The 17271-nt window shown below is 46.1% G+C and overlaps 3 protein-coding genes across 17 annotated transcripts in view; 1 reads left to right on the plus strand and 2 right to left on the minus strand.

Annotated features, from left to right (window-relative positions):
• ALG9 (ALG9 alpha-1,2-mannosyltransferase) overlaps window positions 1–3426 on the minus strand; it is a 96423-nt gene extending 92997 nt beyond the window's left edge. Inside the window, exon 1 of one of the 7 annotated variants that reach the window (XM_043501007.1) lies at window positions 3136–3426. In XM_043501007.1, the coding sequence (XP_043356942.1) occupies window positions 3136–3311 (176 nt within the window). In that variant the 5' untranslated portion in view covers window positions 3312–3426. Of the gene's footprint in view, window positions 1–2805; window positions 2924–3135 lie in introns of those variants that run through there. The other 6 variants (XM_043501009.1, XM_043501008.1, XM_043501006.1 and 3 more) reach the window with 6 other exon arrangements.
• A 77-nt stretch (window positions 3427–3503) lies between these two features.
• Window positions 3504–11260, minus strand: FDXACB1 (ferredoxin-fold anticodon binding domain containing 1). 5 transcript variants are annotated; one of them, XM_043501005.1, is made up of 7 exons: window positions 10502–10943; window positions 9465–9621; window positions 9027–9230; window positions 8378–8536; window positions 5846–6048; window positions 4533–4583; window positions 3504–3679 (listed from the first exon to the last, which is right to left on the minus strand). In XM_043501005.1, the coding sequence occupies exons 1-7, from the start codon at window positions 10674–10676 to the stop codon at window positions 3519–3521; spliced, it is 1110 nt and encodes a 369-aa protein (XP_043356940.1). In that variant the 5' UTR covers window positions 10677–10943; the 3' UTR covers window positions 3504–3518. The 5 variants fall into 5 exon arrangements, with proteins under 5 accessions (XP_043356940.1, XP_043356939.1, XP_038236710.1 ...); XM_043501004.1 differs by lacking the exons at window positions 3504–3679; window positions 4533–4583 and adding an exon at window positions 11134–11260 and having other exon boundaries at window positions 4638–6048; window positions 10502–10688; XM_038380782.2 differs by lacking the exons at window positions 3504–3679; window positions 4533–4583 and adding an exon at window positions 11186–11203 and having other exon boundaries at window positions 4638–6048; window positions 10502–10688.
• A 7-nt stretch (window positions 11261–11267) lies between these two features.
• Window positions 11268–17271, plus strand: part of C22H11orf1 (chromosome 22 C11orf1 homolog) — a 29036-nt gene continuing 23032 nt past the window's right edge. For 2 of the 5 annotated variants that reach the window (XM_043501011.1, XM_043501010.1), the window contains exon 1: window positions 16171–16310. Coding sequence is in view for 3 of the 5 variants with exons in the window: in XM_043501012.1 (XP_043356947.1) it covers window positions 13930–13962; window positions 16083–16310; window positions 17010–17076 (328 nt within the window). In the remaining 2 variants the exon portion in view is untranslated. Of the gene's footprint in view, window positions 11345–11617; window positions 11787–13842; window positions 13963–16082; window positions 16311–17009; window positions 17077–17271 lie in introns of those variants that run through there. The other 3 variants (XM_038380917.2, XM_043501013.1, XM_043501012.1) reach the window with 3 other exon arrangements.

Genomic DNA, 17271 nt, shown 5'->3' on the forward strand with positions numbered 1-17271 from the left:
TATCAGGGTTGGAAGGGACCCCAGAAGGTCATCTAGTCCAACCCCCTGCTCAAAGCAGGACCAAGTCCCAGTTAAATCATCCTAGCCAGGGCTTTGTCAAGCCTGACCTTAAAAACCTCTAAGGAAGGAGATTCTACCACCTCCCTAGGTAACGCATTCCAGTGTTTCACCACCCTCTTAGTGAAAAAGTTTTTCCTAATATCCAATCTAAACCTCCCCCATTGCAACTTGAGACCATTACTCCTCGTTCTGTCATCTGCTACCATTGAGAACAGTCTAGAGCCATCCTCTTTGAAACCCCCTTTCAGGTAGTTGAAAGCAGCTATCAAATCCCCCCTCATTCTTCTCTTCTGCAGACTAAACAATCCCAGCTCCCTCAGCCTCTCCTCATAAGTCATGTGCTCTAGACCCCTAATCATTTTTGTTGCCCTTCGCTGTACTCTTTCCAATTTATCCACATCCTTCTTGTAGTGTGGGGCCCAAAACTGGACACAGTACTCCAGATGAGGCCTCACCAGTGTCGAATAGAGGGGAACGATCACGTCCCTCGATCTGCTCGCTATGCCCCTACTTATACATCCCAAAATGCCATTGGCCTTCTTGGCAACAAGGGCACACTGCTGACTCATATCCAGCTTCTCGTCCACTGTCACCCCTAGGTCCTTTTCCGCAGAACTGCTGCCGAGCCATTCGGTCCCTAGTCTGTAGCGGTGCATTGGATTCTTCCATCCTAAGTGCAGGACCCTGCACTTATCCTTATTGAACCTCATTAGATTTCTTTTGGCCCAATCTTCCAATTTGTCTAGGTCCTTCTGTATCCTATCCCTCCCCTCCAGCGTATCTACCACTCCTCCCAGTTTAGTATCATCCGCAAATTTGCTGAGAGTGCAATCCACACCATCCTCCAGATCATTTATGAAGATATTGAACAAAACGGGCCCCAGGACCGACCCCTGGGGCACTCCACTTGACACCGGCTGCCAACTAGACATGGAGCCATTGATCACTACCCGTTGAGCCCGACAATCTAGCCAGCTTTCTACCCACCTTATAGTGCATTCATCCAGCCCATACTTCCTTAACTTGCTGACAAGAATGCTGTGGGAGACCGTGTCAAAAGCTTTGCTAAAGTCAAGAAACAATACATCCACTGCTTTCCCTTCATCCACAGAACCAGTAATCTCATCATAAAAGGCGATTAGATTAGTCAGGCATGACCTTCCCTTGGTGAATCCATGCTGACTGTTCCTGATCACTTTCCTCTCCTCTAAGTGCTTCAGGATTGATTCTTTGAGGACCTGCTCCATGATTTTTCCAGGGACTGAGGTGAGGCTGACCGGCTTGTAGTTCCCAGGATCCTCCTTCTTCCCTTTTTTAAAGATGGGCACTACATTAGCCTTTTTCCAGTCATCCGGGACTTCCCCCGTTCGCCACGAGTTTTCAAAGATAATGGCCAAGGGCTCTGCAATCACAGCCGCCAATTCCCTCAGCACTCTCGGATGCAATTCGTCCGGCCCCATGGACTTGTGCACGTCCAGCTTTTCTAAATAGTCCCTAACCACCTCTATCTCTACAGAGGGCTGGCCATCTCTTCCCCATTTTGTGATGCCCAGCACAGCAGTCTGGGAGCTGACCTTGTTAGTGAAAACAGAGGCAAAAAAAGCATTGAGTACATTAGCTTTTTCCACATCCTCTGTCACTAGCTTGCCTCCCTCATTCAGTAAGGGGCCCACACTTTCCTTGGCTTTCTTCTTGTTGCCAACATACCTGAAGAAACCCTTCTTGTTACTCTTGACATCTCTTGCTAGCTGCAGCTCCAGGTGCGATTTGGCCCTCCTGATATCTTTCCTACATGCCCGAGCAATATTTTTATACTCTTCCCTGGTCATATGTCCAAGCTTCCACTTCTTGTAAGCTTCTTTTTTATGTTTAAGATCCGCTAGGATTTCACCATTAAGCCAAGCTGGTCGCCTGCCATATTTACTATTCTTTCGACTCATCGGGATGGTTTGTCCCTGTAACCTCAACAGGGATTCCTTGAAATACAGCCAGCTCTCCTGGACTCCCTTCCCTTTCATGTTAGTCCCCCAGGGGATCCTGGCCATCTGTTCCCTGAGGGAGTCAAAGTCTGCTTTCCTGAAGTCCAGGGTCCGTATCCTGCTGCTTACCTTTCTTCCCTGCGTCAGGATCCTGAACTCAACCAACTCATGGTCACTGCCTCCCAGATTCCCATCCACTTTTGCTTCCCCCACTAATTCTACCCGGTTTGTGAGCAGCAGGTCAAGAAAAGCGCTCCCCCTAGTTGGCTCCCCTAGCACTTGCACCAGGAAATTGTCCCCTACGCTTTCCAAAAACTTCCTGGATTGTCTATGCACCGCTGTATTGCTCTCCCAGCAGATATCAGGAAAATTAAAGTCACCCATGAGAATCAGGGCATGCGATCTAGTAGCTTCCGTGAGTTGCCGGAAGAAAGCCTCATCCACCTCATCCCCCTGGTCCGGTGGTCTATAGCAGACTCCCACCATGACATCACTCTTGTTGCACACACTTCTAAACTTAATCCAGAGACACTCAGGTTTTTCCACAGTTTCGTACCGGAGCTCTGAGCAGTCATACTGCTCCCTTACATACAGTGCTACTCCCCCACCTTTTCTGCCCTGCCTGTCCTTCCTGAACAGTTTATAACCATCCATGAAGCGAGCTGTTGCTCACGAACGCTTATGCTCTAATAAATGTGTTAGTCTCTAAGGGGCCACAAGTCCTCCTTTTCTTTTTATGGTGGGTGTAGCAATGTTTGGTATTTACCTCACCCACCTTGCCTCTGGTATATCCTGGCAGCAGCAGGGCCACCCCACCATTGCCTGGGTCCCTTCACGATTTCTTTATCGGGCCGCAGCAAGGCTGATGGGCGCTGCCTATATGCAGCTCACACGCCAGGGGGAAGGGGGGCCGCTCTGCACCTGGCTCGTGCCGTCCCCCGCGCGCCGGGCTGAGCTCGCGAGCCGGGCCCCCCTCGCCAGGGCGCGCGCGCGCGGGGCCCGGCCCTGGCGCCCCGCGGGGGCACCCCCAGCAGCGCGCGCCCCGCACCCCCCACGGCCGGGCCCCTGCCCCTCAGCCGCGCCGCCCGCCGGGCACCTACTCCGCCTTGGCCTCCGCCGGCCCCGGCCCCGGCCCTTCCTCTCGCGGCCGGACCGGCTCCCCGCCGCCTCCCCTCGACCGCGGCCGGGTCCCTTTGGCCGCCATGCCGAGCTCGGGCAGGCGCGCGCCGGGCTCTCGCGGGCGGCGCGCGGGCTGAGGCCGGCGGCCGCCATACTTAGTGCGGGCAGCCCAGGCGCAGACGGCAGCCGCCCCGCCCCGGGACCCGCTGCGCCCACCTGAGCCGGGCTTCGGTCCGCTCCCGGCACCGGGCGGGCGAGGGAGGGAGGGAAAAGCTCCCCGCTGTGCATGGAGCCCGCAATTCTTACCGTGCAAGGGAGGTGCGTAGGAGAGCGCCCCGCTGTGCTCTGAGCGTGCTATTCTCACCTGTCAAGGAGGGGCACAGGAGAGCGTCCTGTTGTGTACTTCTCTCCCTGCAACGGGGGGCGTTTGTATAGGAGAGCACCCCGCTGTGCAATTCTCATCATGCAACAGGGGGTGTAAAAGATGCCCCACTGCGCACTGGGTGTGTGCAAGCCTAACCCTGCGAGGGTTGTAAAAGTGAGTGCCCCACTATGCAACGTGATTGTGCAAGTCTAACCCTGTAAGGGGGTGTAAAAAGAGCACCCCTCTGTGCAGTGAGTTTTACCATGCAAGGGAGTCCACTGTGCACTAAGTGTATAACAGTCTGTGCTAGGGGAGGGGTGCAAAGAAGAGCACTCCATAAAACATGGAACTGAGTCTCCCCGTACGAGGGGTGGATGCGGAAGAATGCCTCCTAAGTGGGCCACCCCCATATGAAATTGAAAAATCCTGGGAAGATCCAAAACCAGTTAAGGTCGTTTAGTGAGAACATTGTCCTTTATTATCCATAGCATGATGCTACCAGTGCCAAATATACCATCCATACACAGCATGGTTTGTTACGCTTGTGTCATTTTCCTGTGGACTCCCAGTCTTGCCTTGCACCTGTTTTCAATTTCTAAACTGTGAACAGAACTGTCAAACTGGAATCAAATAGGGTGTCATATTTCCAGCTCCTCCCTGCAGTGGCTACACCCATTAGAGACTCAAAAGATCCCACTTCAAAACCCACACTGTACCTCCCACTGCCTTGGATTAGGCAGCTTCTGCTGTGTCCCTTCTATAGAAAGAGATGCCACAGATCTGAGGCATTTTTGGGTTCAGATGTGTGTTGACTTCTTGTGGTGAGACCCCTTGAGCCTCCATGATTTGACAGAGAAAAATGCTCAGACATTTTAACCTAGTGGTGGGCAATTGTTGAAGTTTTCCTGTTTCAAGTGTGCCTGATCAGAGAGGCCACTGATAAGTGCTTCCAGCTGAATATAATCAAACAACATTGGGCAGACTTGTCCAGAGGGTTAACTTAAACTCACCTTTGGCACAAATAAGCAGAATCGCTTCCAACTCCACCTTTTTACAGGAACCTGTTAAAGAAAACACCCACTGAGATCTGACATTTCAACAGTCATATACAATCAAAGGAGAAGACAGCTGAACTTTATTATTTGTTGAGAACAGAATTAAAGGCAGGTATATAATATTTTAAATGAATCTGCACAGCCTTTATAAGAGGCATGATTTGGCTAGACATAATAGTAACACACAGTGTTAAGGGACCACACAACATGAAATCCAGGCTTCTCCCAAGAAAGTGAATTAAGGGTGCTGTTGATGAAGGTCTGAAAACAGCATACAATGATCTACCTAAGAGTTATGTGCAAACATTGCTGTATCTCCTTTCTAAACTGCATCTGCATCTCTGCCACCTGCTGGCGCGTAAGAGCCTTGTCACAGGACTGGAAGGTTAGTCTGTAGCAGAGGCTGGTTTGTCCAGTCTGTGGATGCTGAAAGCTGTCAAGGAGCTGGATGGACGTGACAGTTTCCTGTGACACACACCTGGCAATGGTGTGAAATGCAATTTCATCAAACTGTTCCCATGCAGGAACCCAGAAGCTGACATCATGCACATAGGAAGGTGGATGGAGTGAAAAGCTCTTGAAGGGTCCTAACTCTCCTCCAATAAACTGATTCAGGAAACGCTCATCTAAGGTCCACAACATTCGCCAGTCAGAAATTCCACAAATTTTCATGGCTAGCAGGTCAAGATTCACGGATGCAAACACAATGCCCAGTTTACTGTTTATTGACCCACAGGGAGCTGCTGATATGTCTCCTATGCAAGAGCCATTGGCTTTGGAGTCTGAAGTGTCCGTTTTCACACAGATGAAATATTGAGTTTTATCAAGATGAGGCTCAGGCATGACTGAATCATTTAGCTCAATTATTCCAGAGCTTTTTGCTTCCTCTACTGTGGAGTTCAATGTAAAACATGAAAGAGGTGGGAGCAGAGAACTCACAGTATTCTTAATATTATCCATAAGCATCTGGATACAGCTGCCCTCTGTACCCTTATCAACTGCACATATAAAAAGAGTCTCATGAAAAACAGGCAGAGTGTGAGGAGAGATCAGACACTTCCTAAAGACAGGCCCAGTGAGAACATGCAGAGTCCCAGGGAGAAAGTTCAGCCTTCGTACCACATCCTGAACATAAACCAGATGGGAAGATCTAAGAAGATAATGTTCTGAGAGCTGTTCTCCCTCCTGAGCCTTCATCCTGTCATATTGATCTATGTTCCTGCAGAAATGAAGGTCAGGAAATAAGACACTTCTTGCTGTTCCCTTACCTGGAGGTTCAGAACTTGAATTTTGCTCTGTGTTGGGAATGATCCAAAAGGTGTTCGACTGAGAAACAGCACTTAGGTGGCCTTGGTGCAGCAGAGAAAGAGAATGGTCAATCCTTTGTAATGGGAAGGTTTGGCTGAGTTGAGCGATGAGCTTTTCATTTATAGTTCTTACAGGATGATCTGAATTGGTATCTAGGAAACCCCTATTAAAAACAAAACAGCAGATTATAAAAATCACTGCAGTTAGACTTGTAAAAACATTTTCCTCTGTTTATAATTTAGACAAGTATGATGAATGACTTCTCATATGTGGTACTATTTCACATTTGGGGACAATGTATACCTTCAAATCAGCGGCACTGCGATGGGTACCCACATGGCCCCACAGTATGCCAACATTTTTATGGCTGACTTAGAAAAACGCTTCCTCAGCTCTCATCCCCTAATGCCTCTACTCTACTTGCGCTACATCGATGACATCTTCATCATCTGGACCCATGGAAAAGAAGCCCTTGAGGAATTCCACCATGATTTCAACAATTTCCATCTCACCATCAACCTCAGCCTGGACCAGTCCACACAAGAGATCCACTTTCTGGACACTACGATGCTAATAAGTGATGGTCACATAAACACCACCCTATACCGGGAAATCTACTGACCGCTATTCCTACCTACATGACTCCAGCTTTCATCCAGATCACACCACACGATCCATTGTCTACAGCCAAGCTCTACAATACAACCGCATTTGCTCCAACCCCTCAGACAGAGACAAACACCTACAAGATCTTTATCAAGCATTCTTACAACTACAATACCCACCTGCTGAAGTGAAGAAACAGATTGACAGAGCCAGAAGAGTACCCAGAAGTCACCTACTACAGGACAGGCCCAACAAAGAAAATAACAGAATGCCACTAGCCATCACCTTCAGCCCCCAACTAAAACCTGTCCAACGTATCATCAAGGATCTATAACCTATCCTGAAGGACGACCCATCACTCTCACAGATCTTGGGAGACAGGCCACTCCTTGCTTACAGACAGCCCCCCAACCTGAAGCAAATACTCACCAGCAACCACACAACAGAACCACTAACCCAGGAACCTACCCTTGCAACAAAGCCCGTTGCCAACTCTGTCCACATATCTATTCAGGGGACACCATCATAGGGCCTAATCACATCAGCCACATTATCAGAGGCTCGTTCACCTGCGCATCTACCAATGTGATACATGCCATCATGTGCCAGCAATGCCCCTCTGCCACGTACATTGGTCAAACTGGACAGTCTCTACGTAAAAGAATAAATGGACACAAATCAGACGTCAAGAATTATAACATTCAAAAACCAGTCGGAGAACACTTCAGTCTCTCTGGTCACTCAATTACAGACCTGAGAGTGGCTACTCTTCAACAAAAAAACTTCAAAAACAGACTCCAACAAGAGACTGCTGAATTGAAATTAATTTGCAAGCTGGATACAATTAACTTAGGCTTGAATAGAGACTGGGAGTAGATGGGTCATTACACAAAGTAAAACTATTTCCCCATGTTATTCCTCTCCGCCGCACCCTCCCTACCTGCTGGTAATAGCTCATCTTAAGTGATCACTCTCCTTACAGTGTTATGGTAATACCCATTGTTTCATGGGGTGTGTGTGTGTGTAAATCTCCCTACTGTAGTTTCTACTGAATGCATCCGATGAAGTGAGCTGTAGCTCACGAAAGCTTATGCTCAAATAAATTTGTTAGTCTCTAAGGTGCCACAAGTACTCCTTGACTTCTCCAAAGTGATCCTTAATGTTAAGCTTGCTTTCAATAGCCACCTGGACAAGGAAAATCTTTAGTGATGGTGACATAGTTATTACCAAGACATCTGCGGGACATAAGGGTTTGTGTTAAAGAGTTGCAATTGAGGATTTGTTGCACTTCGGCTGGTGGAAGGGGGAGGACTTCCTTAGCAAGTATCAGCTGACTTCCACTCACTATTAGCATTACAAGCTTATTTAAGGAGGCCAATCAAAGTATGTTAGGTCTGGATATTTTCCAGAATACGAACCAGTTTAGAGACAGATTAAAAACTTGGTTATAGTTTTTAATCCTAACTAGCCTTAGCGATATTAGCACAGACTAAGCCACCTACAGGGCTGCTCCCAAATCATTGCACAATATGTAATTAAAACTTCACTCTTCTACTCCTGTGGCTAGGAAGAGTCTACCATCTTTGGCTAGCAAGTTATCCTCTCTCTTCTGAAGCCTTATGCTAAGTGGACCATAAATATGAAACCAACATGTAAAAAACATTAAATGACCAAATTTGCTCTTTTTCCCCTCTGAGAGAAAATGGAATTTGGAACATTTAATAATTACCTGTCTCAGAGATGCGAACTGATCATTCACGCAAGATTGTGGATTAAATTAGCAGTGGACTGAGCCATTGTCTGGCTTTGTTTAGTATCAGCCTGGCCCAAATGCAGCCTGGCAAATAAATCTACAATCAAACCAGATATTGGACTTGAACACTTACCTGTTCATTTTATTCACAAATATTTCTGGAACCTGGAAGGAAATCCACTTGTCCTCCAGTTCAGTCTGGCAGATTACAGGCCTGGGATGTGGAAATGGCAGGCTCCGAGTGAAGATGTGGTTTAATGCACCTTCTACAGAGAAGGATTTATCCTGACTCCTGGCAACACACACAAATGCACCATCTGGTAAAATAACTGATATTTCTGACTAATATTAAACACACAAAAGCAAGTAAGTGACATTGAATAACTAGTAAACTGAGAAGACTGAGTCAGTATAATGTTGTCTACATTGCAGAAAGTCTAGGTGCAAGCTCTGTCTAAACAAATACACCAATCATAGAATGCAGACTCTTTCCATCCCCTTAATATTATTGGTTCCACTTGGAAACAGAAATGCTAATACTGAGATTTAAGATACCATTTTTTCTGGCAGATACTCTCTCAAAAGGCAAGAATGTCAGTGTTTCTTACCCATCCTATGAAGAGATGAAAGAGAAGTACATTGTACTTTTATAGAATGAAAAAAAATTAGAGGGGGTTTCCTCTCCACAAGATAATGTTCTGGACCATGGTGTTGGGCACTATGGAAATACCTAGGAGCTGCATGAATATCAAGGACTTCTTTTTGCAGCATCTATAGGTTACCTGTAGCCAGTGCACTTATATCCATGAACCTCTTCTGAGTCGAAGGGATGAACATCACTCAAGATAAATCCTGCTCCCGCTGCCATAGCCACGACTTGCCAGCTGTTGTGCCACTCTCTCATTGGCTGGTCAGCAGGTGTCCCTCCCTGACCTTTGCAAAGAGCCACATGGACCTCTCCCTTCTCTGTGAGCACGTCTGCACAGCTAGAACAAGAACCAGCTGATAATACTCTTGCAGGACACTTAGAAACAGAACACTGACAGTAAAGTACATGGGGAAAAAGGGCCCTTTCTAAACAATGGAGTTTAAACAGTCCCAGGAAATTGCTGTGAATTTAAGGCACTAGTTTCAGGAACCAGAATGCAACTTCTAAAAAGTGGTTCAGCAGGCCACATGGTAGGAGATAAGTCTTTGCTACTTAATTTCACTTTACTCACCTACAGAAAAATTTCGCAAGAAGCTCTCTATTCTTTGTTACCCCAGCTTTCCTCCCACAGTGAGGGAAATTGAAATAAATGCAATCAAAATTTCTCTTTTCTGGCAAAAAACAGTCCTTCAGTTTGGTACAGTCCACACAAAAACAAACTTCAACCCCTGCAACAGTAAAGAAAAGCATGAGAGCAGGGGACTTAAAATAACAGAATCTTCATTGAAAAGACAAAAATATATACATAAGTAACCAGGTAGAAAGGGAGAGAGTAGGGTTGGGTTATTTTAATGGAGCTTTCAATCTGCCAAACAGCTTCTACTGTTGGTCAAAAAGGTGGCAAGTGAAAAGGAAAAGCAAGTTCTATTTTCAAAATCATAGACATTAAGAAAAGTCCTATATAGTCCCATTTAGTTCATCTCATAGAGGCCAATTCAGGATTGTTCCCCCATCACATTTTCTAGTGCTTTGCCCATCCAGTTTTAAATATCACATGGCATTTTCTTTCTTCTTCCCTTACCCCCGCTGCAGGTGATGTCAAGAAGTTAAGCCCTCTTTTACTTCTACCGCTGCTACTGGGACTTTTTTGTTGTTTTCTTTAGTCTGATTCTGATTAGATTTGAAGGTATGAGTATTTGGAGGGTCCTTCACTCCTCTGAGGGAATTTCTCCAGAATCCCCCTCATTTCTTCTGAGGAAATGTTCTCTGGTCTGAAATTGATATTTGGAGGAATATTTCAAGTGCCTTAATTGTTCCTACAAAACCATCTCCTGCTTTAGTAACTTTGTTCTTTCCCCAGAGGCCCTTTATCATTGTTATGATCAATAATATTGTTCAATGCAGGGATCTTGTTTCAATAGCTGTTAAAATGCATTTCCTGTGGAACAATTCCACAGCCTGATAAATCTCACTGTCTGGAAGAATTTCACTGTATTTCTTTTTTTCATAATTTTATCCACTCCCTCACTTACTCACCCAGACAGCTGTGGGGAATACTTAGCATTCAGCACAGTATGGCAAAGTGATTTCCTTTGGGGAATTCTTTACCTTTCCCTCTTAGATGCTGTATGTTATTTTTAGCAAGTGCCTGTCTGGAAACTCTTTCTTCACTCTCATAGCAAGTGGCAGTGATGTGAGTCTCATGATCGCTGGCATCACACAAGGAGGCAGAGAAGGAGAAGTTTCCTTCCCCAACTAGAAGGAGTCGGCGGGTGGGTCTCATGGTATCAAAACCCTAAGAAGTAGGAAGACAGGTCAGGGCCCCCTTGTGCTGTCACAGTTCCAGCCTCTGAGAAGAAGCCTGGTAGCCCGATGCATTAAAGGGGGCTGCCAAAGTGTGGGGGTCGAGGCTGAGCTTTTGGACCTACGTGAACGGTTCACTTGCCTCCCACTTTGGGGGAAAGGGCCTCCCCATTTCATCCCCACCCTCCCCCGTAGAAACCAGACCTTAGACCTCTCCCCATCAAAAAAGGCCCCATCTGCACCATAGCCCACCCCACCACAGCACCCGCCTGCCCCCCGCAGGGAGAGGGGACACCCGCCCCGGGGAGGGGAGACATCCCCACGGCCTACCAGAGCCCAGGGCTCCCAGGGAGGGGGTGGGGCGGGCACCCTCCATTGGAGACCCCCAATGAGCCCGAACCTCCCGCAGGGACCCTCAAAGGCCCCCCCCCCTCCACCAATGCAGAGACCGTCGCTCCCCCGACCAGCCACTTCCACGTGGTGACTTGCCTCACTTCCGGCGCGCAGCGCGTGACGTCAGACGCGTCTCCCGGCTTCCATGGGAACAGGCTCGGCTCCGCCTCTGCCACGTCCCGCCGGTGACTTCATCGCCCCAGGGCCAGGCCAAGGAGCTAGGGGGCGTGGTCTGTGATTTACGGGCGGGTCAGGGTGAGCTAAGAGGCGGGGCCTGTAGTGCGAGTGGGCGGGGCTAAATCGGTGGGCGGGGCCTGTCGCCTCAGGTCATAGGGCTGGGCGTGGGAGGAGGGGTTTCTGGGTGCAAAGGGGGGGGGACCGAGCTGAGCGGTGGAGGCCTGCCTTGCAAACGGAAGAGGCCCCTATCATGCAAGGGGGAACCGGGCAGAGATGTGGGAGGAGCGTAGGTGGGTGCAATGGGCTGGCTGGGGCCTTGTATATGGCAGTGACCAAGTAGCTGATGCTGGCAACACTGTGCTAAAGTCTCTGTGCCTGCAGAGCTTCTGCCCCTGTCTGGTAGGAGCTCTGTGCCAGGAGAGCAGTCATTCCTGCATGGGCAGAGCTCACCTTGCAGCTCATAGTGACTCAGGTGCTTGCGGCTACTTAGTGTTTTCTTTTCTCCACTGCCCAGTTTCTGGTTTCTTTTATTCTTCGTTCATTTGTTTTCTTTACGAAGCAAACAGGGAAATTCAGCACAAAACTCTCCATTAAAGTAGTATTGTTAACGTTGCGTCTCTAAACAAACCAAACTGTGCTACTGTTCTCTTCCAGTTGTAAGGCTAATTTGGCTATGTCACACATGGGGAATATTTCCTGGCCCCGTTTCCCAGATTCACTGTGTAGCTCTGTATGTTACTGTTTGTGCCGTTAAATGTATCCCATAAAACATGCCAATTTATGATTTGCGTTTCCAGAATTTTCAGCATTTCAAGTTGTAACCTGAACATTACACTAAGATGTGTTTTGGATTTGATTAAACAATAGTCCTTAGCCCTGAGATAGCACATTTCAGCCTCAAACCACTGTATAGACACTAACTTTTCAATGTAATAATCATTCTGTAATACAGATGTCACATACCTGTTTGGCCTTAGGTAAATAGAGTTTTTCTTCATATAGGGCTTAACCCAATGCCTCCTGAAATCAGTGAAAGTCTTTTAACTGATTTCAGTGTGCTTTGGATCAGGTCCATGCTCAGGGGGAGTTAGTTATCTAACTCAAGTGATACATTTTTGAGGCTAATCATCATACATGAGGCTTTGTAATGAGTACTGGGTAGTATTCTGGCACTTGGAGGTAGCTACTGAGCTAAGCAATATAGCTGATCTGGCTGCTGATCTCGCTGCCCACGTGGGTAGCTTTTATGCACATGTTTAATTTTTAGTCATTGCTAAGTGTCCAGATGTGTTGCTCTGGCAACATCTGCTCACAAAAGTTTTCAGTAAACAAAAAGTGTTACAAGTGTCTCACTTCACAGATTCACAGTAGCTGGTGACATCAGCACTAGTTGGTAAGACATGAGCTCATAAACGTGATCAAATCAGTTTTTCTGGTTGCCTGCCTTAGCTCCTGGTCCCTGCTCCTCCTCCATTGGCACAGCCTTTGGATGTTTAACATCAGCTACACCAGCCCAGTAAAGTTGCTGCACTCACGTCCACACCAGTGTTCTGAGGTTCCTGTGTGGAACTTTTGTCTGAGACCCTTGGATGAACTGCATAGCTAAGAACAGGACGCAGGGTTTGTGATTCCAGAACAGTTGTGTACCATGGAGCAGAGTCTTATGTCACTGGGCCCATCAGAGTCCACAGAGTCTGAGGTATTTTTTGTGCAGGGCTAGTATCCATGTCTCCCTTGGCTTCTGATCCTTTATAGTGTTCTTCGGAAAACATTAGGCTCCTTGATTCGGTTCATAGACTTTTGTAGATTCATTTCCTTTTTCCATTCACCATCAACACATTCTTCGAATTCCTTTTCAAAGCTTTCTTCTTCCAAGAACCTCAAATACTAGCCCATCTCTGAAAAGTGCAGCCTCCAATCGGGGCGGGGAGAACCTTTAAGCATCCAGATGAAGATCACTGCAGAATCAGGGCCAAGGTTAGCACCACCCTTTGGGCCTTCTGTTGTGTTCATGAGCTGTCCAGCTTTTGGACTGTGTCTTCCTTTGTATCTTGTGTGGAGCTGAGTCCATTCTCAACACCTTACAAATAAATTGTAATAATAATCTTTTATTTTCTATTTCCAGAACCTCTTTTCTCTACAAAAGGGCCCAAACCAGAACTCCAGATCCAAACATTGGGATGTTTGAAATCTTCAGCCATGTCCCAAGATTCTTGCTCAGAACAATGTGTATATTTTGCAGTTCTGAGGAACTTACTAATTGCAAAGACTAGAATTTTCCAGTGTTGGAATTCAGCTGCTTGAATTAGGATCCACTCTCAATCCCCACTCTGATTCACTATCATAATGAAAATCTGCAGACGTCTTCCTGAACTGTAGGGGCAGAGCCCCAGCAGATTCCAGCAGACTGTACCTATACTCATAACTATAATGATAATTCCATCCAGGGGGAGGAGAGTCTAGCCATATTTGATAGTACTTAAAGCTTTCTGTGTGGATTACACAGTATAATAAGAATTGATTTTATGACAGCAACACAGTTACTGTCTGCCATTCTCTTTTGTGTAGCCTTCCAGCTACTATTCATAAGAACATAAGAACAGCCATACTAGGTCAGACCAAAGGTCCATCCGGTCCAGTGTCCTGTCTTCTGACAGTGGCCAATGCCAGGTGCCCCAGAGGGAACGAAAGAACAGGTAATCATCAAGTGATCCATCCCCCATTGCTCATTCCCAGCTTCTGGCAAACAGAGGCTAGGGACACCATCCCTGCCCATCCTGGCTAATAGCCATTGATAGACCTATCCTCCATGAATTTATCTAGTTCTTTTTTGAAGCCTGCTATAATTTCAGCCTTCACAACATCCTCTGGCAAGGAGTTCCACAAGTTGACTGTGTGTTGTGTGAAGAAATATTTCCTTTTGTTTGTTTTAAACCTGCTGCCTATTAATTTCATTTGGTGGCCTCTAGTTCTTGTGTTATGAGAAGGAGTAAATAACACTTTCTTATTTACTTTCTCCACACCAGTCTTGACTGTATAGACCTCTATCATTTCCCCCCTTAGTTGTCTCTTTTCCAAGTTGAAAAGTCCCAGTCTTATTAATCGCTTCTTATACGGCAGCCATTCCATACCTCCAATCATTTTTGTTGCCCTTTTCTGAACTTTTTCCAATTCCAATATATCTTTTTCGAGATGGGGCAACCACATCTGCACACAGTATTCAAGATGTGGGCGTACCATGGATTTATATACAGGCAAAATGATATTTTCTGTCTTATTATCTATCCCTTTCTTAATGATTCCCAACATTCTGTTTGCTTTTTTGACTGCCTCTGCACATTGAGTGGATGTTTTCAGAGAACTATCCACAATGACTCCAAGATCTCTTTCTTGAGTGGTAACAGCTAATTTAGACCCCATCATTTTATACGTATAGTTGGGATTATGTTTTCCAATGTGCATTTCTTTGCATTTATCAATATTGAATTTCATCTGCCATTTTGGTGCCCAGTCACCCAGTTTTGAGAGATCCTTTTATAGCTCTTTGCAGTCTGCCTGGTACTTAACTATCTTAAGTAGTTTTGTATCATCTGCAAATTTTGCCATCTCACTGTTTACCCCCTTTTCCAGATCATTTATGAATATGTTAAATAGGACTGGGCCCAGTACAGACCCCTGGGGGATGCCACTATTTACCTCTCTCCATTCTGAAAACTGACCATTTATTCCTACCCTCTCATTCCTATCTTTTAACCAGCTACCAATCCATGAGAGAACCTTCTCTCTTATCCCATGACTACTTACTTTGCTTAAGAGCCTTTGGTGAGGGACCTTGTCAAAGGCTTTCTAAAAATCTAAATACATTATAGCCACTGGATCCCCCTTAACCACATGCTTGTTGACCTCCTCAAAGAATTCTAGAAGATTGGTGAGGCATGATTTCCGTTTACAAAAACCATGTTGACTATTCCCCAACAAATTATGTTCATCTATGTGTCTGACATTTTTGTTCTTTACTATAGTTTCAATCAGATTGCCCGGTACTGAAGTCAGGCTTACCGGCCTGTAATTGCCAGGGTCACCTCTGGAGCCCTTTTTAAAAATTGGCTTCACATTAACTATCCTCATGTCATTACCTATCCTTCCGATCAGTGGAAGGAAACTCTGTTAAGAATCACAGGTTTCAGAGTAGCAGCCGTGTTAGTCTGTATTCGCAAAAAGAAAAGGAGTACTTGTGGCACCTTAGAGACTAACAAATTTATTAGAGCATAAGCTTTCGTGAGCTACAGCTCACTTCATCGGATGCATCCGATGAAGTGAGCTGTAGCTCACGAAAGCTTATGCTCTAATAAATTTGTTAGTCTCTAAGGTGCCACAAGTACTCCTTTTCTTTCTGTTAAGAATCACTCGAATAACAACACTAAAAGTCTTCAAATAGGAAAAGGTCTGAACAGATGACATGGAGTTTGCAATTCACAAATTCTAATCCCAGCTCAGACAGCTCGCTGTGGCCTTGGGGAAAATGAGGATAATACTTTTCTGAAGGGTCTAGTATAGTTTGTGACAGTTGATGAACCTGAAAAGAACTAAGTGTTATTATCTAAATAAGGAAAAATAAATTACACACACATGCACACACACACAAATTCAAACTAAAGTTTTTGCATTGATAAAAATGAATGGTGCTCTGCTAAGTGAAGGGTTGGGAGCTGCATGCCCAGCTGCTGGGAGGGTTGGGAACACATTTCCAGAGTGCTATTTTGTCTTTTCAGAGATAAGGGACATCCCCAATGTGTTTTTGGGTTTCTGTTCCTAGGTCATGTCCCTATCTTGTTTCTATAACCCTCACCATGGTTCCTTGATACATGCCACCGGCCATGCAGAAGTGTGGACGGACTGGAACAGCACCTCCAAGTTTAGGCAGTATGGCTGGAGATGCACCACCAATGAGGATGCCTACTCCAACAAAACCCTTATGGGGAATTGGAACCAGGAGCGGTATGATATCCGGAAAATCGCACAGCCAAAACCGCTTCCTTCCCAGGTACAAACTTTCTGTTCCTCCAGTCCGTTTGATTGGCCCCTAAAAGTGAAATAGCAGATACCGTCAAAAGCCCCAGCCCTACAGCCTCTTTCATTCACTGTTTGCCACACCCTGACCCCATTAGCAGGAGCAAGAACTTGAGAAATTTCCTTTTGCTCTCCAACATCCAACCTCTGATCCATCACTAAAAAGGCCCAGTCTCACTCAGCTTTCAATCCTTTGGCCATTCTCAGCTCCACTCACTTTACTTTCACCTGGTTCCTGGTGTTCTTTCCTTTGCTGTTAATGTCCTGCCCCTAGCTAGTGACTCAAGGAATCTATAAGCCACAAGTTACTGTGCAAATTGTGCCCTTCAGTTACTCCCCGGCAAAGCCATTGAAGTCAGTTTGTGCCATGGTCTGAACCACTCATAACTCAGCAGTGTTTCACAGGCCAGAGCTGTTTCTGCTTTGGACTCATGGTTCTTCCCCTCACCATACCACTGGGCTCCTTGGCATTAATGATATCAGGTTCCATGTGACAAAACTACAGGCACGTCAGTTCTGCAGTGGCCTTTATCTTACCCAGAGTGTAAAGAGGGATTATGATTTCAGATGCTTTGGTGAACAGGCTATTCCTTTAACAGATATGCAGTATTTTTTTTATTAGATGTTTGTTTACTTATATTTTGCTGCACTAAACATGGGCTTTTCCTTTCAGTGTGCTCACTACTTTGAATCAATTTATTCGTCAGATTACAACAAGGAAAGGCATCACGGCTCAAGAAGTAGGTGCATGGAACTGAAGTGTAGTCAGTTTGATCTGTGTGGTAGCTAAAAAGAAATTTTTAAATGACAATCATATGCTCAGAAAAGAAAAAAGAGTTTCAGCGTGTCCATTCCCTACTGAGTCATGCCCCTAGATCTAAATGGTAGCTCTTATTTCCAGTCCCACAGGGCCTGTGGTGTTTGTATCTTGGGTG

This window comes from Dermochelys coriacea, chromosome 22 (assembly GCF_009764565.3).
Source record: "Dermochelys coriacea isolate rDerCor1 chromosome 22, rDerCor1.pri.v4, whole genome shotgun sequence".
Lineage (NCBI taxonomy): Eukaryota > Metazoa > Chordata > Testudines > Dermochelyidae > Dermochelys > Dermochelys coriacea.

Coding starts and splice junctions, on each gene's coding strand:
- FDXACB1 (XM_043501004.1), bottom strand. CDS start 10,676: ATGAGACCCACCCGCCGACTCCTTCTAGTTGGGGAAGGAAACTTCTCC. Junction 8,537..9,026: donor TATAAGTGCACTGGCTACAG/GTAACCTATAGA, acceptor GTGTGTTGCCAG/GAGTCAGGATAAATCCTTCT. Junction 6,049..8,377: donor TTTGTGAATAAAATGAACAG/GTAAGTGTTCAA, acceptor TGTTTTTAATAG/GGGTTTCCTAGATACCAATT.